The sequence below is a fragment of the Hypanus sabinus genome, chromosome 9 (assembly GCF_030144855.1).
Source record: "Hypanus sabinus isolate sHypSab1 chromosome 9, sHypSab1.hap1, whole genome shotgun sequence".
Taxonomy (NCBI): Eukaryota; Metazoa; Chordata; class Chondrichthyes; order Myliobatiformes; family Dasyatidae; genus Hypanus; species Hypanus sabinus.
This window is the reverse complement of record NC_082714.1, coordinates 31,586,328-31,608,969: the sequence shown is the minus strand read 5'-3', so window position 1 is coordinate 31,608,969 and position 22,642 is coordinate 31,586,328. Positions and strand designations below refer to the sequence as shown.

At 37.9% G+C, this 22,642-nt stretch overlaps 1 protein-coding gene across 1 annotated transcript in view; it reads left to right on the top strand.

Annotated features, from left to right (window-relative positions):
• Positions 1-1,841, top strand: part of clcn7 (chloride channel 7) — a 73,913-nt gene extending 72,072 nt beyond the window's left edge. The window contains exon 25 of the mRNA XM_059979418.1: positions 179-1,841. Within this exon, the coding sequence (XP_059835401.1) occupies positions 179-265 (87 nt within the window). The 3' untranslated portion in view covers positions 266-1,841. The remainder of the gene's footprint in view (positions 1-178) is intronic.
• The last annotated feature ends 20,801 nt before the right edge of the window (positions 1,842-22,642 follow it).

Here is a 22,642-nt window from a genome sequence, read left to right as displayed (position 1 = left end):
AATTTTACTAGCCAAAGAAAATTACAATTTAATATTAAGGAAATGGTGTTGTAACAGAATTTTCTAAAATATCTTCCAGAAAAATGCTGTCTATAATTCAAACCAAGCTTTATCAGAAGTTTTTATTAATTAGCTGATATTATGCCAAAATTGATTTGAAAAATATTTTTGCATGCAGGTAATTGGAATTGTTACCAGAAAAGATCTTGCAAGATATCGTTTGCATAAAGGACAACTGGAGGAACTTGAAATGGCACAAACGTGATTTCATGGCATGCATTTCTTCAGAGACTCTGACCTACTGGAATTTTAACTTTTGAAAAATTCTAGTTAAAACATTTTTATGCAGCCACCATTCTTTTGCACTTCATGTGAATGGAGCCTCACGCACCAGGATATTTTCTGGAGGCCTACCATAGTGTGCCAGAATTGATCATTTGCACTGTAATGTTATAACATAAAATTGCACTGTTGTATATTTTTAACTAGAACAAATGTTTGCCTTGCACAGTTTCCTGCTGTTCTTTCTGGATCATTGTGAACTTTAGGACTTGGGAATTAAGTATGCACAATACATGTATAATGGATCTCCTGTATGAATAGTGGAATTGGAACTTTTGTCTTGGGAGTTTGTCTTAATTTCATAAATTTTTGCTGCTACTTAGTCAAGTAAGAGGTGGTGACGAACAACTACTTAAATAACAGCTGGCTCTCCATGCTTAGGTGCGAAGATGGTTTCCACTTGCTTCCCAGCTACAGAGGTATCTGTGAAGTATGGCCAACAGAACGGAATTATCTTGTAAGCGCACCTTGCTAAAGGACAGCTAAATGAGAGTTCTATGTATGCAGTTATATTCTTGCATAACTCTATGCTGTAAGTTCTAGTGTATCACCCCACGTAGGTGTACCTGTTTTTCCAGCCATGAATATGTAGGGCAGTCTAAAAATGAACAGCAGAATCTAAAAAAAGACATACTTGGACCAAGCTGGAATTGCACTGCAGCTACTAAAGACAATAGCCTACCAAGAATCTTCCACAGCTTTGCTGATCAGATGGGAGCAGATCGTAATCTAAATTCTGAGAGATTTGTCACAGGTATGGATGGCCACTGGAAAGTGTATTGTGTTTACGTAAAGCCACTCTTCACCCTGAGCACAATGTAAGTTTTTCAGTTTTGTTTATTGTGTTTTATTTATATTTACAATTTTAATCATTACATCTTCACTTCTATTATACAACTTTGTAGTTCATAAAACTCTTAAATCAAAAGCTGTTAAAAGTGCAAGGGAATGACAAATGAATTTTCTAGAGTGAATTTTTTAAAGGATTTTGACCGAATTCTGTAGTAGAAGATGTAATTGTGCAGTGGTAAAATGAGTGGTAAAATTTTGGGTTTAGCTGTGATCATGTTGATCTGAAGCAATTTTTGCTGTAGCAAACTTGATATGTGCACCTCACTTAACACAAGATTAAATAAAATTAACTTGCTATGTCACAGAATTGATAAAATAATAAATGATAGCAACACAATGGACACAAGCAAAAAAGTGTTATACTAACCACCAAAATGTTTTGCAAACTTAGATCTTTTATAACTAATCAGTGCTCTTCCTTTTATAGTGACTTGTATTTTACTTACATTTTAATCTTATTCTGCTGTATAAACATCTAAACCGTTATTATTTTGATGGTCGTATGAGTGAAGCATTAACGTACATTAGTCATTAGGTTCTATTTAAGTATTTTCTGTCAAGTTTTAATGTATCTTTGTGCTCATGAATTTCAGGGTGTATGTGAATTTTGTTTCATGTACAAATAAATGTTTAAGTTCTTGATCTATTCTTTTGTGTTCATGTGTTTGTTTTTAAGTCTGAGTTGGGACAGTTGACTAAATCCTTTACAGTTTGAAATTTTACAATCCATGATTGGAGTTTGATCAAGAATCACAACTGCGTATTCCATCCTGCCTCAATTAGCTGAAATTTCATTGAAATAATGAAAAGTATTTAAAAAAAGATAGACTATCATTTTGCTGATGGACAAGTTATATATTTAAATGAAGTACAGAACAAATAGAACACTATGAAGACTACTACAGTACTAGAAAACTGCACATTATTTAATAATTATCAACAGAAGAATTCATCAGATGTTTGTGGCCGTATTCTTTTGATTGACTGTAAATGAACAAATCAGCGTAGGAACCTAGTGTAGATAATGGACTGCCTTCATGCAATGGTTTTGATGATTTCATCCTCCAAATCTTTATTTTCATTATAACATTCAAGATGATTGTTAATACCTTCAAACTCTTTGTAGCTTCTAAATGTTGAAGTACTGAAATAGTTTTATTTTCACTCCCAGCCTGAATGCTTGAAACCACAGTGAACGAAACACTGCTTTTTAAAATCACAGACAACTGATGTTAGTTAGAAACTGGCAATGGTCACCTGCTCCAATTACGTAGCATAGCATCCCAGATAAACAAAGGGAATCCCAGCTACTTTCTAAATAACTTTTCATTCTTTAAGAGTTGTCCCAAATAAGTGGCTGTACTGATTGCTGATGGCCCAGTTAACCAGAATCCACTGTGAGTGTATGTGTGTGTAGATCAACAGATTAGTGGTAAAGCCAATAACTTGGTGTTCTTTTCTAATTCTTCAATCTGGATACATGTGTCTCCAGGCCCACAGCAACACAATGGATTCAAAATTGTTTATGCCTTCAGCAGTGAGTAATGCAAGAGTAATGACATGGTAACAAATAGTAGTCTTGCAAGTGCACAAATGAACAAATAACGAGAAAACTAGTTGAAAAACATAATGAAATGACATTCTAACTTCACAGAGACATAGAAAAGTACAGCACGGAAACAGGCCCTTCGGTCCTTCTCGTCCATACTGAACTATTTAAACTGCCTACTCCCATTGACTTGCACCAGGACCATAGCCCTTCATGTACCTATCCAATCTTCACTTAAATGTTGAAATTGTGCTGGCAGCTTATTGGATGTTCTCACAACCCTCTGAGTGAAGAAGTTTCCCCTCATGTTCCCTTGAAACTTCTTACCTTTCACCCTTAACCCATGACCTATAGATGTCCTACCCAACCTCAGTGGAAAAAAAGCCTGCATGCATTTACCCTATCTATACCCCTCATAATATTGTATATTTCTATCAAATCTCCTCTCAATCTTCTAAATTCCAAGGGATAAAGACCTAACCGAAGAAAAATAATTTTCTCGAAGGTTTAGGAGAATATGGTGGAAACAAAACCTAAAAGTTTTTTTTAAAGGAAATGAGATTTGCAGTCATTTGATTTGCAGTCATTTGATTTGCAAGCACGCCGCTCCGAAGCGCTGTGATCGACGCCGTCACTTGCAGCTGCTTGGACAGGCCGCCTGGGGGCGTGCTCTCGCAAATCCGCAAGCCTCTCGAGATCTATTGTGACGCCGGGCAGACGGAGGTGAGATCTGGAAGGAGTGGCAGCAGGTAAACTGGCTGTACTGCTCGTGTAACAAGAGCACTTAGCACAGTTTGAAGCCCACTATTAGCCGGTCACCAGGGCAATGAGCGACTTCCCTCTGGCAAGTGATGACAAATGCACCACTTGCTGCAGTAAACGGCGTTGCGCCGTACCGAGCTCTCGTCTGCCTCTTCAGCATTACAAAGGAGCTGATGCCTTTCTGACTTTCTGCTTTTCCATCTTGGCCAACCACTTCCCAGAAAGTGCACGAGGTGCAACACCTATCCTTCAACTTTCTTCTTCTTTCAGGGCTCCGAAAAGTCCTTACAGACTTTCAGAAGTAGTGGTTCAGTTGCATTTCTTCCAGTCAGTGTTGATCAGGAGTTTAGTTAAATTGGTTAAACCTCTTAACTGATGAATAGTGCATGGGATTAGAAACAATAGATGTGATGAAATTTATGCATGCAAACTTTGTATTTTAGTAGTTGAAATATAAATGAGGGAGATTGCAAGATGAGAAAGCATTTTCTGAAAATAATACAACCAATGTATAATACAATCCTTGCATCTTAATAGTAAAGAAACTAAATTATTTGCATTAGAAGCTGTATTTTCATGTTCAGCATTTTTCTCACACGTTGATCATTGGTTTCATTTAATGTTAAGATCACAATGCTTTAGTAAACTTGATTATAGTCTCAAATATTAACTATCTTCTTATAACTCAGGAAACTGCATCAGCTCCAAAACCCTTTCCCTTATTTCCCTTACCATTGCAAATTATTCTCCTATTTTGTCACTTAACAATATTAAGGGAAAATTTATATTGGTCAGCTAATTTATGAAGACAACATTGGGACGTGGGAGGAGACCTGAGTACTTGGTGAGAACTATGTGTTTTCACAGGAAAATGTGAATTTCACACAGGTGCAACTGTGGTCAGGATTGAGCCCAGTTCTCTGGAGTTGTTAGGTAGCAGCTTTAGCAGCCTCATCGCTGTGCTGCCTAATTTGCCCTCATAATGTTTTATACTGTAATGAGTTTAGAAGAAACTTTACTGTGAAACATAGATTGCCATAATAAAAAATACATGCTTTTCATAATACAACTACAGCTAGAATTGTGAGTTTATTTTATTTAAATTGGAATAGAGCACATTTAATTTACACTTTCATTGGAATGCATTCACAAGTTAATAGAAAAGCATTCACAACAACCATTTATTAATTCATGTGTAGTAAGCAGTAAATACAATTTTGTGCCTCCTTTCAAAACGTTTAAGAGATTATAAGCAACTGCCTTTTAAGGTGACTTTTAAATATCTTTTTAGATTGTCTGATGAAGATATTCCTCAGGTTGTCCTCCCTAATATCTGCATGTCAAATCCAAACAGAGAGGAACAGAATTACGGAGCTAAACAAGGGCGCAATGCCCATGCCAAGAATGAGCTGCCTCCCCTTCAGGCAGAGTCTCTACCCGATAACAGAAAAAGTACAAAACTGTTGGAATCCAGAGTGAAATCAGTAGAAGTAGCAAATTACTCCTTGCAAAAGGAGATTATAAAACTTCAAAATGAGCTCGGACATACAGGAATTGAAGCTCCCAACTTCCAAGAACAGAATAGCTCATGGTCAGCTATTATGGACAATATTGAAGCAAGCAACAGCATGATTTCGAAGATTGTGTCACGCTTAAAGGAAGCGGAAGGGACGCTTTACTCTGAAAAACTGTCAATTGTTACATTACTAAATCAAACAAAACAGTTAGATCTAATTGTCACTGGTTTGGAAGAAAAAATGAAAAGACAAAGAAATGATTTTGAGAGCAGGTGAGAATGATGTGAAGAAAGTAACTTTGAGAGAGCAATTCTTAAATGTTTATTAAGCACAAGCTTAAATATAATAATGCAACAATCACTCTGTACTGAACTAAAGTTGAAACTTAAATTGCTGTTCAAGTCTATAAAATGGGACTTTACCCATAAATTGATTTTGTAGCATGCATCCAGCCCTTAATTATAGTGACATGATAATATAGTTGTTAAAATGAAGGAAATGACTCTAATTTTAGAAATGCACTTTCTGATAGGGTATTAAAATTTGACATTGTAGAGTTTACTAATTCTTAGGTAGTCCCTCGTTAATGAGGATGACTTACTTCCACTCCATTTTGTAGGTCTTGAGGTGGTCAGTGTTGTGCATGTTATACATGTCCTAAAATTAATTTTTCCTTAAATTCTACCTGAGTGTTTCCCTAAGGTATCTGACTAAGTGCTGCCATGATGTTCTACTAATCAAATGGTGCAACTCTCCTCCTCTCTCACTTCCATCTCATCATATCAGAAACATCGATATTTCAGAACTCATGAGTTGCCAGTCCTGTCCAACTTTCAATTGTCTTCCCATAATCGCTGTAATATCACAGTCCCATGAGGCCTTTCTTATAATCCTCAGATTTCACTTTGTTACTGTTGCCACATATTTTCACTGTCCCCAGACATATTTTTGAGCTATTCACATAACTGTTTATATTAAAATCATATCATACTCCTTTGCCTGGTTGGAGAGAGCTCAACAGATAAGTTTAGGAAACAATGGGTTATATAATTTTAGATTATTATCAATGAATATTTTCATTATATTGCCTGGCTTTGATTCAAGTAAATTTCAATAAAATACTTACATTTCTGTAAAGCGTTTCTTTTTAGAATCTTTTGTGACTTTAAATCCCAGGTGCCTATTTCAATTTTATTCTGTTGAAATGAGCTGTGTATTTCTTTAGGTTAGCAAGATTACACACTGTGGTGCAGGACATTCAAGATCAAAAAGTCCAAACAGAGGAAATGGTTTCTACTTTGCTAAATGACCTAGGACAGGAAAAGGATAAAATGGAACTGCAAGACTCTGATATTAAACGACTCAAAGAAGAGATGAAACATTTTTCCAAGAGAATGATTGAGAATCCCAAGAGCACAGTCAGTACTGTTGGAATTATGTTTAATATTTTAGGACTATGTCAAAAGGTTTAAATCTTAAAATAACAAAGTTTTCATTGATAAGTAAATTTCTATCTTAAATATCTTTTCAAAAACTCTTAAGTTTACTTGATTTATATTGTGTAGATTATATGGCTTAACTTTATGTAAAAACCTTCTGCCAGTTAAAATCTGCAACTTTTATATTTATATTGCATGATCCTTTAATTCATAGATTTATAGGGCATTTGTGATATTGGAAGCATTTTAGCCTATTGCATTTGTGTTAATCCTGTTAGGTACCCGTGGGTATCTTGTACCTGTCATGTGACCGTGATGTAATTGAGGCTATGCTGGACATGAGGTAATGGTCTTGTGGTGTGGGAGTGACGTAATTTTCCCGCCAGTGAGAGGTCATGTGATAGTTTTTTCAACAGGGTATAAAAGGAGAACCCCTCCCTGTGACGCAGGGCAGTCAGTGGTTGATTTCACTAGTGACTCCACGTTGCTGCGTATTTTGATGTATGACGCAGTTTTATTTAAAAGTGGAGTTTTATTTTCTGCCTTAAGTCTCAAAGGTTATTGCCGGCAGTTCCGCTCCAATACTACCAGTCCAGTCCGTGGAGAGTGAAGATTTTAAAGGAGTTCAGAAATCCCAAAGGATTGGGAAAGTTAATGTCGATGGTGAAGCAGATTTGACCTTTGTTTAATCTTCACACAAGGAATTAGTAACCTGTGTCCGTGTTAACTCCTGCTTTGCCAAAAGAGAGCAGAAAGAGTTGGTTGCAGAGTTTCGCCAAGGAAAGGTCAGTGCCTTTAAGCCGTTTTATTTCCTTCGACTGTAAATCCTCCGGGAAATAACATACTCCGGCTGGGATCAGCAGTAACAACGTGGAAAGGATTTAAGTACGGGAAATAAAGCCTCTCCCAAGCGACTGGGTAAAACTTTGGACTTTCGCATTACTACTTCTGGGAACTGTTTTCGCATTATCGCTTTAAGAACTGTTCAAACTGCTGCATAGCAGCTGACTTCCGGTTAAGTTAATCGTTTGTTTACTTTTGTTTTTTTTTTACAGTGTTTAATGTTTTATTTGTTATAAAAAAAGACCTGTCTCAATTATATATTCATTGTTGCTGATTTGTAGCAATCCTAATTCCTACATTCATTTTGTTGATCCATAATCAAATCATATTGATAATATGTTGTTATTTAGTAAATTAAACCAGTAATCCCATTTATGAACTATTGAAATAATTGACAAATGAGGAAACAATTTATAAACAATTTAAAAAGCAAAAGTCACCTGACCCTTGATATTGGCTGAATATCATTAGAAATTTATGTTTTTATTTTTTAAAAATAAACCAAAGTCCCATGACTTCAGACAGCAATTCATGAAGGGAAAAGTTAACATTTTAAATCAATGATGTTACATTGGGATTGCAAAAAGAGAGAGAGAGAGAGATTTAATGACAAAATTTATGAATAAGATGGAGGGGAGGAAAGGTTAGTTTTTTTTTGCAAAGAATTACAAATTCTTTTTCTTTGCTTATATTTTTTTCTGTAAATCTTTGTAAATTTCCTTGGTGTGATGATTTTATATTCATGTATTATGTAATTACGAAGTACCACTATTAGTGCTGCTGATGTGCTTTGTTAATAGTAATTCAAATTATTTGCACAATGAATAAAATTGTCTATACAAGATGTAAAATGATAAAAGCATTCTCCCAGTAATGTTAATTATCATTTTGCCTTTCAAATTTTACACATCCTGCTCACTAATCCTCAACCTTTCTTGTAGTGTTGAATTTTTTAATAGGATAGTTCAACATGTCACCATATACAGTGCTGAGTTTTTTTCTCTGTGGGTATATTTAGCAAATCGGTAGAACAGTAACAGTAAATAAGATCAATGGACAACAAACTGTGCAAATGCAGATATAAGTAAATAGCAATAAATAACGAGCATGAACTGACAAGATAATGGAGCCCTTAAATGAGTGTGGTTACCCTTTTGTTCAAGAGCTGATGGTTGAGGGGTGGTAACTGTCCTTGAACCTGATGTTGAGAGTGCAGAGGCACTTCTACCTTTTACCTGATGGCAACCATGAGAAAAGAACATGGCCTGGGTGATGAGGATCTTTGATAATGAATGCTGCTTTTCTACGGCAACCTTTCATGTAGATGTGCTCGAAGGTTGGGAGTGTTTTACCAGTGATGTACTGGACCACATCCACTACCTTTTGTAGGATTTTCCACTCAAAGGCATTGGTGTTCCAATATCAGGTTGTGTAACAGCCAGTAACTGCACATCTATAGATGTTTGCAAAGGTTTTTGCTGATAATGCTGAATCTCTGCAGACTCCTGAGAAAGTAGAGGCACTGCTATGCTTTCTTCACAACAATACTTCTATGATGGGTCCAGGACAAGTCTTCTGAGACAGTGACACCCAGGAATTTAAAGTTACTGACCTTCTCCACCTCTGCTCCTCCAGTTATTACTGGCTCACGGACCTCCGGTTCTCCTCTCCTGAAGTCTACTACCAGTTCCTCGGTCTTACTGACATTGAGTGGGAGGTTGTTGTTATACACTCAACCAAATTTTCCATCTCCCTCCTGTATACTAATTCATCACCATCTTTGATATGGTCAATCAGTGGTGTCATCAGCAAACGTATATAGTGCTTGAGCTGTGCTTAGCCACACAGTCAAAGGTGTAAACCAAGTAGAGCATGAGCCAAGTACACATTTCTGCACTGCTCTGTGATGTTTTTGCTGATCTGGTCTGACTGGGGTCTGCAAGTGAGGAAATCCAGGATCCAATTGCACAAGGGAGTATTGAGTCCCAGGTTTTGAAGTTTACTGATTAGTTTTGAGGGGATGATGGTGTTAAATGCCAAGCTGTCATCGATAACGAGCATCCAGATGTATGCACCTTAGCTTTCCAGATGTTCCAAGGTTGTGTGAAGAGCCAATGAGATGGCATCTGCTGTAGACCTGTTGCTTGAGAAGGTAAATTGCAGCAGATCAAATTTGCCACTCAGGCAGGAGCTGATATGCTTCAACACCAGCTTCTCAAAAACATTTCATTGCTGTGGATTAAGGGCCACTTGGTGTTAGTCATTTAGATAGGTTACCATGCTCTTCTTGGGGACCGGTATGATTGAAGCCTGATTGAAGCACATTGCCAGAGTGGGAGGTTGAAGATATCCATGAAGACACCAGCCAGTTGGTCGGCACAGGTCTTCAGTACTCGGCCAGGTTGCTTTCCTTGGATTCACTCTCACATCATCTTCAGATACCGAGTCCAAAGGAGACATGGGGGTGCGCAATGCTTCCTCCCTGTTCTGGTGATCAAAGCGAGCATAGAAGGCATTGAGCTCATCTGGAAGTGAAGCTCTGCTGTCCCCAATGTCACAAGATTTAACTTTGTAGGAGGTTATGGTATTGAAACCCTGCCACAGCTACCAAGCGCCCCTCATTGATTCCAATCTAGTCTGGAACCTCCACTTCACCACCATGATGGCTTCCAGAGATTGTACCTGCATCTCTCGTGGCATTCTTGGTCTCCAGACTTGAATAACTCTGATCTGGTTTTCAGCTGATATAATTCAACAAAAGCTGGGAACCTACTAGTATCATTGCCTGATTGTTGTCATTACTACTTCCCCATGAGTGTTGTGGATGAGCAATCTATGCATATGTTTCTGGCATGATGTCTTTGCATTATATATAACCACATAACAATTACGGCATGGAAACAGGCCATTTGGCCCTTCTAGTCTGTGCCAAACGCTTACTCTCACCTAGTCCCACCGACCTGCACTCAGCCCATAACCCTCCATTCCTTTTCTGTCCATATACCTATCTATTTTTTTTAAATGACAAAATCGAACGTGCCTCTACCACTTCTACTGGAAGCTCGTTCCACACAGCTACCACTCTCTGAGTAAAGAAGTTCCCCCTCGTGTTACCACTAAACTTTTTGTATTATTATTGTAGTCAATCTTGTTGCTTGCCTGGATTGCACTAATTGAATTACTCACTTTCTGTTGAAATGCATTTACTTTGATTGGTTTATTCATTATATAAACATAGTACTATCATATGTGTAATGTTGGAAGTTATTATAAATTATTTGTGTATTTTGAAGAGCTTCAAACATTGATTTGTCAGGTAACTATTCATAATTAGAAATGCTTCACAATTATTGTGACAGTGAAAATTATCTTGTGATTTTTCTAAAGGCTTAGTCTGCATAGAAACTAAGAAATGTATTTATATATTTTCCAGTTGCTTAGCATGCAGAAAGAAAATGAAGCCAAGCTATATGCTGAAGAATCACTTAAGCAAATAACAATGAAATTTGATCACAGGTATATGTGTAATTATCACTTAATTTCCCTTAGCAGTTTTTGTGAACAAAAATATCACTAAGAGCAAAATAGATTGTTGTAACCCAATCTTTTTTTTTCCTCTGTCAAAATATTTTGGTTCTTTTTTCCCATTATTTGTTGCTTAGTTTTGCAATGAAGTCAGTAATTATCTTTGCTTTCTCTTGTGATAAAAATTTTTAAAAAACTAAATATCCAAAAGAACAGCTTCTCATTGTTCAAATTCATTTTCCCATGGAAAAGCTCTGGATCGAAAGCTCACTTCCAAGAGACACGGTGCAACATTGAGAAGTAAAATGCCCAAAATAAAATCATTCTGAAGCTTGCAGATACTATATAAGTTCATGGTTTAATGTTTAGGATGACATCTCCCTGACTTTTAATCTTCATTTTCTTCTGTATATATATATTTGTATTTTCTTCCACATTTAATAAGAACATAGTATTTCTAGTAGTTATGTATTAGGTTTACTCAAGAGTGGGAAAATGGTGCTGTTAAATGAAAATATTTTGAAGAACTTGCAGACAAAATACATTTTACAGCCAATGATGTAATTTTTTTTACAATAGAAGTAGCACATACTTTGATTGCTGTTCGTTTGGTAATGGTGTCAGTGCATCTGCTATTAGCTGTGTCACTGAACTACATGTGGAGACTAACAGTGGTGTCTTGTGGTGCTGAAGTTTCCACAGCTTTACTCAAGGGATTCAAATTCTCTGATCCTGTGCCATTCAGACTGACATAGGATTAGTCTATATTTATCCCTATCGGAATTTCTGTCATGAAAACTTAAAGGCAATAGGTATTTATCAGTTTAAAAAAATTAGATTTAATTCATTTATTTTATTACAGCCACTTAATTATTTCTTCATGGGCTTTTCATCAATGTGTTTTTTAATACAGTAGATTCTGGTTAATTAGAACACATAGGGAGCAGTTTATTTTGGCCCAATTAAGCGGCTGCCCCAATTAGCTGAAGTTTCATGGAAGTAGCTAAAAAGGTATAAATAAGACAAACTACCATTTAATTGAGGAAGAAATTATGTATTTAACTGAAATACAGAACGTTAGAACTTTACCTATGCAACTATGGTACTATAAGATTGTGTATTTGTTCCTAATAGTTACCAATGGAGGAATTCATCCAGTGTTGTCATGTTCTTTTGATTGACTGTCAATGAACAAAATCCGCCCAGACATCTAGTGCAGATAAAGGACTGCATTCTCCAAATCTTCATTTTCATTGTAATAATCAACATGATTGTCAGTATCTTCAAATTCTTTGTAGTTCCTAAATTGTTGAAGCAGTGAAGTTGTTTGATTTTTGCTGCTGGCCTTCTCTGGCATCCCCAAGCCTGAATGTTTGAAACCGCAGTGAACAAAACCTTTCTGAATTGTCCTACAACTTACTTCTTGCCAAAAACTATATTAGTGACAAAACTCACTACCTTTTGAATATAAATACATGCAACTGAGACCATTTAAAAACTGTTCACTCAAAGCACAGTGTAACAGCCAAATAAGTAAACAAAAGTCATGCTTGTTCGAAACAGTTCGGCAACAGTCTCCTGAGCCAATTAAGTGGCATGGTGTCCCAAATAAATGAAGAGAATTCTGGCTGTTTTCTCAATTAAATATACACAGATTGCAGGAGGAACTCAGCAGGCCAGGCAGCATCTATGGAAAAAAGTACAGTCAACGTTTCTGGCTGTAGGGTCTCAGCCTGAGATGCCGATGGTACTTTTTTACATAGATAGTGCCTGGCCTGCTTAGTTCCTCTAGCATGTGTGTGTTTCTTGGATTTCCAGCACCTGCAGATTTTCTCTTGTTTGTATTTTCTTGATTAGTTCTTGTTCTTTATGTGTTGACCCAATTAACAAGCATCCACTGTATTTTTAAAATTATTTAATCCCAATTATTGAATACATTTGAAAACTATTTTATTATATTCCAACACATTGAAGCCAACTTGATTTGAACAAGCTGAGTAAAATTTTCAAGGTGCCATTTCACTTAGTTTCCCAAAAGTAGATGAATTTACTCATATGTTATTGTGACTTGATTTATCCAATTTAAAAAGCAAGTCATTAAAATATATTTAAATTTATAGGCTGCAGCAACTTGAAGATGCATTGTCTTACCTTCAGAATGGGCAAACTTTCCTTGCATCAGAAGAAAAGATTCTAGAGCAAAGGATTAATGTAAGGTAATTCTTTGTCATTTAAATCTGTCTAAGAAAATTGGAGCTTATATGCTTTTCAGAAAGTTCCTCAAAATACAGGTCTGTAATCCTGTGAGACATGAATTGCCACAACTGAATTATCTCCAATGTCAGTCACGTTATGTTCAAGCTGTGTTGAATGAATAATGGACTGATTTTTGAATAAAACTACAGTCTCCTGAGTATTTTAAAAAAGTTTTAAAGCTGAAAAGTTTAAAACATCTACAACATTTGAGACTCGTGGGAATTGCTTTGAAAAACTGAGAAAAATGAGGTAGCTTGCAGTGATTAATATATCAGAGAATCGAACAAAGTGTTGGCTAATACTGCACATTAAAAATTTGGAGGCCCATAATTTGTGTGTCAGAAGGTGGATTATGATTAAAGCCCAAGGTATTAATGGATAAATAAAAGGAGTATTTATACCTGCCACATACAAAGTCAGATGCTGCCTGACTTCCAAGTTCCTCCAGAATTTTGTGTGTGTGTTGCTCCTGATCTTAAACAGACAGCAAAAATTACAGAGGAAAAACATTACCTAGTGTAGTTCTCTGAGGGTCCATGACTTATTTCTAGTTGCTTGGTGTAAAGAAATGAGACAACTGACTATGGAAAAAGGATCAGCTTTCCAGCAGAGGACATGGTCAAAAAAAGTAGTTACAGAGATGAACTATATGCCGACCTTAAATGTCAATGTAGTAGGGTGTCAAAGAGATGAAACTGAGGTCTTTATTGAGGGTTAATTGTTCAAGAACAGATGGGAAACACTGGACAAGAGAGTGGAAACACATTGAAGGCGAGAAGCATTCAGAGGGAAGTAGGAAAGAGTTGCAAAGAGTATTGTCCTTTTTGCCGAAAGGAGTGATCCCTGCAGAAAGTGGAAATTTGGGAGGGGGGTGGGAGAGAGGGAAAGATGTGCTTGGTGGTGGGATCCCGTTGGAGACGGTGGAAGTTGCTGAGAATTATGTGCTGGACACAGAGACTGGTGAAGCGAAGAGGAACACTATTTCTGGTGGGGTGGCAGGAGGGCAGACGTGCATGGAATGGAAGATTGAAGGCAGCATTGATGGTGGAGGAACGGAAGCCCCTTTCTTTGAAGAAGGAGGACATCTCCTTCATTATGGAATGAAAAGCCTCTTCCTGAGGACAGATGTGGTGGAGATGAGGGAGGTGAGAGAAGGGAGTGCTGTTTTTACAAGTAACAGAGTGGGACTTGGATTGAATTGAATTGACTTTATTACTTACATCCTTTATATACATGAGGAGTAAACATCTTTACATTTTGTCTCCATTTATAGTAATTCATAATAAATAATATGTACAACAGGATAGTCAATAAAACATAGAAATACGGTTGTGTCAGCATGAGTTAATCAGTCTGATGGCCTGGTAGAAGAGGCTGTCCCAGAGCCTGTTGGTCCTGGCTTTTATGCGGCAGTACCGTTTCCCGGATGGCAGCAGCTGGAACAGTTTATGGTTGGGGTGACTCGGGTCCCCAAGGAGCCTTTGGGCCTTCTTGGCACACCTGTCTTTATAAATGTCCTGCATAATTGGAAGTTCACATCCAGAGATACACTGTGCTGTCCGCACCACTCTCTGCAGAGTCCTGTGATTGAGGGAAGTACAAGTCCCATACAAAGCAGTGATGCAGTCAGTCAGGATGCTCCCAATCGTGCCTTTGTAGAAGGTTCTTAGAATTTGGAGGCCCACACTAAACTTCTTCAACCAGCTGAGGTGAAAGAGGTGCTGCTGTGACCATGTACAGACCATGTGAAACCTCGGTGATGTTTATGCCGAGGAACTTAAAGCTGTTCACCCTCTCAACCCCAGATCCATTGATGTCAATAGGGGTTAGACTGTCTCCATTCCTCCTGTAGTCCACAACCAGCTCCTTTGTTTTTGCAACACTGAAGGAGAGGATGTTTTCTTGACACCACTGTGTCAGGGTGATGACTTCTTTGAGATTAGGCCAGTCAGTGTGGTGGTATAGTCCAGGAAGCTGTGAGAGAGTCTGTGGGTTTATAATAGACATCAGTAAGTAGGCTGTCTCCAGAGATAGAGACAGAGTAATCGAGAAAGGGGAGGGAGGGGTCAGAAATGGACAAGGTAAATTTGAGGGCAGGGTGGAAGTTGCAGGCAAAGTGGATGAAGTTGACAAGTTCTGCGTGGATGCAGGAAGCAGCACCAATGCAGTTGTTGATGTAGCGTAGGAAAAGTGCGGGACGGCCACCAATGTAGGCTCGGAACATAGACTGTTCTACATAGCCGGCAAACAGGCAGGCATAGCTGGGACCCAGATAAGTGCCCATGGCTACCCCTTTTGTTTGAAGGAAGTGAGAGGAGCCAAAGGAGAAATTATTAAGAGTAAGGACAAGTTCCGCTAGGCAGAGGAGAGTAGTGGTGGAGGGGAACTGGTTGAGTCTGGTGTCCAGATAGAAATGGAAAGCTTTAAGGGCTTCCTGGTGGGGAATGGAGGTGTATAGGGACTGGACATCCATAGTGAAAATAAGATGATAGGAGCCAGAGAACTTGAAATCATTTGCAGAGTTAGGAATCTTTAAATTAGACAACATGAAGATTCAGGTGCAATGGATTTCTTTGTAACTGCATGATGAGACTATCAATAAATACTTACAGTAATGAGAGCATGTTAAAGTAGAATCTACTGGTGCACAGCGGAGAGACTTTCAATGAGGAGATTGACACAGGGGTGGATGTCCCAGGAGGTACTTGCAAATCAGAAAGATATATCTAATGAGTTACACGAAGTACCCTCTTTATTTGCGGATCGTGACTATTGTAAGGTCTAAGAGCCATCATGTGTGTTGCTGAGAAAGTTGTTGAGGTTATGCTTCAAGTGCTTGGGTCTATCCAGAAATATTTTCAGGATGTACCAGGTGGTATGACACAGCAGAGATTGTAGACGGATAGCAGCTGTAGGTGCACAGTAGATTTTAGGACAAAGAACACAGCGAAGAGGATGATAAACACTAAGATGTGGGATCTATGATTGCTTCCAAATAGCTTAGGTTTAAAAAAAACTCCATGCTTTCTGTTTATAAAACCATCCTTCACACACCTGTAGTATTATTAGGGATTTCCCCCCCCCCCCCCCCCCCCCACCACCAATTCATCCAGCATCCTCTTTGGCTTTTTACCATCAGGCAAGAGACTCCGATGCGTTAAAACAAAACGTTTAGGATGAGGAACAGTTTCTTCCCTCAAGCCGTTAGGCTTCTGAACTCTTTGCTGCATTGTGTACAAAGTGTCACTGGTTAATCTTTTCTGTACCTTAGAATATTTAATTTATGCACTTTAGTTATTTATTATGTGTAATCCATCTGTAGATTTTATCCTTACTTTGTGTTAAGTGTACTACTGTGCTTTACACCCTGCTTCAGTGAAACGCCTCATCTGGCAGTATACACATATATAGTTAAATGACAATAAGCTTGATTTCACTTGACTTGACATATCCATCCATTGCACTGCTGTCCAATGGATGCCAGCTTTGTCATAAACCAAGATGCCACTGAGCATGCAGCAATACGCAAAGTATTTATCTGGTGCTAACATTGACGTTTATGTAGCAACATGAAAACTTAGCATTTTGTTTTATCCTTACATGAATTACATCTTTTGATAGCTTATAACTTATTTAGAACATGGGACATAGAACAGTACAGCACAGAAAGATGTCCTTTCATCCATCACGTCAGCACTGACCATGATGTCAATGTAACTAATCCCATCTTTCTGCACACAGTCTCTACTCCTCTATCTGCTTCTACCGCCTACCATAGCGTCATGTTTCAGATACCCATCGCTTTCTGTGTAAAACAAAAATGTGTTTTGCAAATCTCCTTTAACCTTTCCCTTCTCACCTTAAAGCTATCCCCCCCCCCCCCCCCCCGGTTCCTGCCAATTCCAATATGGGAAAAAGACTCTGACTATTGACCCTATATATTAAGCTCATAATTCCATATACTTCTCTGAGATTCCTGCTCATCTTTCTAACTCTCCTGAGAAAGCAATCCAAGTTTGTCCAAACTCGTTATAGCTCATACTCTCCAATCCAGGCAATATCCTGGAGAACATTTTATGCACCGTCTCCAAAGCTTCCACATTCTTCCTGTACCGTGGCAACCAGGACTGTACACATTACTCCAAAAGTGACCTAACTAAAGTTTTATACAGCTGTCATATAACTTAGAGGCTTTTATACCCCAACAAATCCCCCAAGAAGTGAGGGCAAACCACGTACCTTCTCTACCACCTATTTACTTGTGTTGCTACTTTCAGGGAGGGATGGATCTGAACCTCCACTTAAGGTCCATTTGTACATCAATGGCTCCCAAGGGTTCTGCTACTTACTGAACACCCTCCTCTTGCATTTGATCTCACATTTGTCTGGATTAAAATCTGTCTGCCATTACTCCACCCAAACTTCCAACTGATCTATATCCTACTTCATCCTTTGACATCCCCATTAACCAGAAAATCACTAATTTTCATGATGTCTGTAAACTTACTCACCGGACCATATACATTTTTCATCAGGATAATATATGTATATATTACCACTAACAACAGAGGTCTCAATACGGGTCCTTGAGGAACACAAGTAGAAGAAGGCCACCAGCCAGAGAGGCACCACTCCACCAATAGCATGTCTTCTATGACCCATCCCGTTTTATATTTAATTCCACCTTTTTTCAAGCTTTTCTATATCATATGCGGCACCACCACAGCGAAAGCTAATTTACTTACATTCGTGCACTGACAGTTGAGATATTTTATTTCTATGACATCAGCGATTTAGAGTTATCGAGAGCACTGATCACAGTCCACCGAGGAAAAGACAGGGAACTGAGGTAGATTGCCAAGAACTGGGAGGCAGAGAAAACCTGTGTGCTTTCAACTTCCACGTTGCCATTTTACAATGCCTCCTTTGATTCAGCTACATGGCAGTCCCCTCACCCTGCCTCATAAAGACTAGGAAGCATTATAAGACCATAGTTAACAAAACTGACATCCTGTTCAAGTTTAAAATAAATTATCATCTTTGGTAATCAGCTCTTCATAGCAGAAATTCTCAAAATACTTAGAATACACTCTGAGTAGGTTATCTTTTGTTTCTTTACTACTGTGAGGGAGAAATCTAAAATATGTAGTTGGTCTCTACAGTAGATGGAATCAGTGTTGGCTGCATTTTGCACACAATTTAAAGAAAGTTGTGTTTTTAACAGGCTTAATGAATTGTCTACTGCAATAGCTCAACAAGACCAAAAGAGGGAGCAAGATCTGTACAAATTGTACCCTACTGCATTGGAAAGCAACTACCCAACAAAAAGCGAACAGGTAACTTCAAAAATAGTGATCTTTGTTGTTATACTACATACAAAACTTATTTAGAATATACTTCATTTTAAATATTTGCATGTTTTAACAAGAAACTAGAAAAGTTTTAAATCAGAACCTGTGATGACCTTGAATGGAAAAGCCTACAAAAAGGAGTGGATCCAGCCCAGTCCACCACATGTAAAGTTCTTCCCACCATTAAGCACTTCTACAAGGAGAGCTGTCACAGGAAAGTAGCATTCATCATTGAGGACCCCCACCATACGGGCCATGCTCTTTTCTCACTGCTGAAATCAGGAAGGAGTTACAGGAGCCTCAGGTCCCACACTACCAGGTTCAGGAAAAGTTATTGCTACTCAACCTTCAGGCTCTTGAACCAGAGGTGATAACTTCACTCAACTTCACTTGCCAAATCACTGAACTGTCCTATGGGCCTATGGAGTCACATTCAAGGACTTTTCATCTTATATTCTTGATATTCGTTGCTTGCTTGCTTATTTATTTATTTATTTATCTATTTCTTTCTTTCTATATTTGCACAGTTCATTGTTTTTTGCACATTGGTTGGTTGTCCTTTGTTCTGTGCTGTTTTTCATTGATTCTAGTGTATTTACTGTGAATGCCCACTGGAAACTAAATCTCAGGATATACAGTGACATATATGTACTTTGATAATAAATTTACTTTTGAATTCTGATTGCTGGTGAACGGTTGAAAATTGTGGAAATATGTCACTTTGCTAGTCACTGCAGCTTAGCTAGGATATGCAGATTCTAGAGCAGGGGGGGTTCCCAACTTTTTTTATGCTACAGACCGTTACCATTAACTGAGCGGTCCACGGACCCCAGGTTCGGAACCCCTGCTCTAGAGGGATCCAGAAGCAGTCCCAGAATTATTCCAGGGATGCAGGAATTTGACTACTTTGGAGTAGTTTGGCTGTTTGATGGTGGGTGCGAGCTCGATGGGCCAAAGGGCCTATTTCTGTATTGTAACTCTCAGTGATACTTTGCCCTTTGGAACAAAGAAGGTCGAGAGGAAATTCACTCAAGGTTGTGTGTAAGTAGGATGTTAAGGGAGATTTTTTTTTCATTCACAGTCAGTTCAAGGACAGATTCAACTTAATAAAGAAAGATATGGGGGCATATAAGGAAAGAGTTTGCATGTTCTTCCCGTGACTGTGTAGGTTTCCTCTGGCTGCTCCTGTTTTCTCCCATAGTTCAAAGACCTACCAGTTGGTAGGTTAATTGATCATTGTAAATTGTCCTGTGATTAGACAAGGGTTAAAAAGGGGGTTTGCAGGTCGGCATGGCTCGAAGGGCTTATTCTGTGCTGTATCTCAATAAATAAAGAAGTAAAAATAATTATGTAGAAGTAGTTCTGATCTGGAACTCATTGCAGGTAAGGCTGGTGAAAAAGAATTACATAAATGTTTGAAAGAAATAATATGCAGGACTTCAGGGGAAAGGGTAGAAGAAAGGGAAATAATTAATTTCTCTACGGTGATCTGGCATGAATTAATGGGTTATATGTGTCACACAGGTTTAATGATTCTGTATGTTAGTGCCGATATTTTAAATAATATTGCACTATATTATATGGTAGTGCAATCTCTTTTTGGATATTGGGATTTAATTTTGAACTCCCGCACTGTTGTAAGCATGGAGGAGTATGGTGTTGTGATGAATTGAGAAATGGAGTCCAGGTGAGTCATCTCCTGGAAGCTGACTCTAAACTTTATTAGAGATGTGGTAGAGGGAAAATTATTTGCCTGCCTCTTTACCAGGTAAGAGTTCAACTCAAGAAAGCTAGAGAGAAGAATAAGCAATGTATTTTTTTTAAGCAAAAAGCAAAGAGTAATGTCAGTAAGTTCAGGTTATTAGTTGCAACAATAACTCAGTTACCAAGTGTCGATGGTATTTTTCTGTCATTAGCTGAAACATTGTTATAAAGTGGATAATTACCGACTGCATTACACTTTTCAACAATCATATTTATGTAGCTCAATAAGTAATGGATTCACTGCATGTATATCTTAAATCCTGAAACATTACTATGATGTATTTGTCAGTCTCAGTTGTTACACAGCATTGCTATTTTAAGGAAAGTTTTTGCATACGAAGACATTTTAGATATTTGTTTTTAATAAGGTCACTTAATAATTAAGATTATGTAAGGTTAAAAAGAATAACCAGATCCTTCAGGAGATCAGCGGATTATTTCATTTATTCCTGGGATTTCTAGGTATTTTCCATTATTTGCAACAGGATGAGAAGAAGAAACCAATTAGCAATCCAGTGGATTGAGATGAAGTATTCCATTTGCCACTTAACAGTGGTTGAAAGGGTCTTGATGCATGTTAGGACATCGACAACAAACTTAGGATAACACAAGTTTACAGAGGGTAGATTGAAGGAGGCTTATCAGGATTTCATTGGAATAGCAATTTCTAGAGGAAATATAGTCATAAGATTCTGTTGACAGATGAATTCAAATAGAATCAGAGTGGGACGATGTTAAGGAGAGATAAGGTGAAGCAGGAAGATAGAAACAATATAGAACACAATACTGCAGTTGTAAGTGAACAAGCCAGTGTTTGCTGTAACTATGCTTAAAACAGGCTTAAAACATCCTTACAGAATGCACATATGTAGTTAAAGGTGTTCATTCAGAAATTGATATTGATTTTTAGTTCTTTAACAGACATACTGTATTCTCCATGAATCAGCGAGCTGGCTAGAAGCTAATATTAATATACATTATTAATTAAAGCCCTAAAAACGTGGATGAGGAGGAAGTGAACATCCAATTCAATAGTCCTGCTTAATGAACAGTCTGGTCCTAAAAAAAATGTAGAACTTTGTATCACATGCTGGTACTTAAAAAATAAGCTTAATAATATTTTCCTTGCAAATTTGTTTTTGATATTCCATCCTTATTTTGAATCTGATATCTGTGCTAGTTTCTTAATCCCATACGCAGCAAAATAATTCAAATATTAATCTAACTATTTTTATCTGGTTTCGCCATGTGATAATTCTTCAAGGTTATTGGCTGGTTATTCTACTTGATGACAGTCTCCAGACTTCACAGCAAATGAGATTTAGAGTGCAGGTGCCCAGGGCATGAGATTGCAGGATCTGCAGTTGAGCTTTCAGAAGGAACAATAAATTTGTTGATTTGGGCCAACAGCAAAGCTAGGACTTTAATTTCATTTGAGCCACTTTGAATTGTGCAGTCAGGTTTCAAGAGACCTAACTAAGGATATTTGTGTTGCTTTAAATGGAGGATAACAATACTTAGAAATGTTTTCAAATTTGAAAGTTATAAGACACTTAAAAATATTCACATCAATGATCTAGAATAACAACTATATAAAATCTGAAGCTTCAGTTTTACAGAATTCAGGGAAAAGTATTTCACACATTAATAGCAGATTAATAGAGGAAGTTATCAGGAAAGGCATAATATAATTTGGGAAGGGAATAGTATAGAAGAGAAAAAGGTAAAGGAATAAAAGCACGGGTTGATATTCAGAAATTTGTCACTTGATGATTTGTCTTGTTTGTTAATTGACAGGAAGCTTTGTAGGAGTTTTTGATTCTAGGTTGTATCTGTTCTGCCATTCATTAAGATCATGGTGTCAACACCACTTACTTGAGCTCTCGTCATATCTCTTGGGTCCTTTTTAAATTTAAATGCTAGTCAATCTCTGCCTTGAACTTATTTAATGACACTACTTCTGCAAATCTCTGTTGGAGAAAATTTCAAAGCCTCTTCGTCTTCTGAGAGAGGCCTCACCTCACCTCTGCTTAAAACCTTAACCCCTTGTTTTGAATTTCAATTCCCTCACTAGGAGAAAGTGCTCTCAGCATTCACCCTGTCAATTCCCCTTCGTGCTTTATATGTTTCAATAAGGCCATTTTTATTAATAGACAGTAGGTGCAGGAGTCGGCCATTTGGCCCTTCGAGCCAGCACCGTCATTCAATGTGATCATGGCTGATCATCCACAATCAGTACCCCGTTCCTGCCTTCTCCCCATATCCCTTGACTCCGCTATCTTTAAGAGCTCTATCTAACTCTTTCTTGAAAGCATCCAGAGAATTGGCCTCCTCTGCCTTCTGAGGCAGAGCATTCCATAGATCCACAACTCTCTGGGTGAAAAAGTTTTTCCTTAACTCTATTCTAAATGGCCTACCCCTTATTCTTAAACTGTGGCCTCT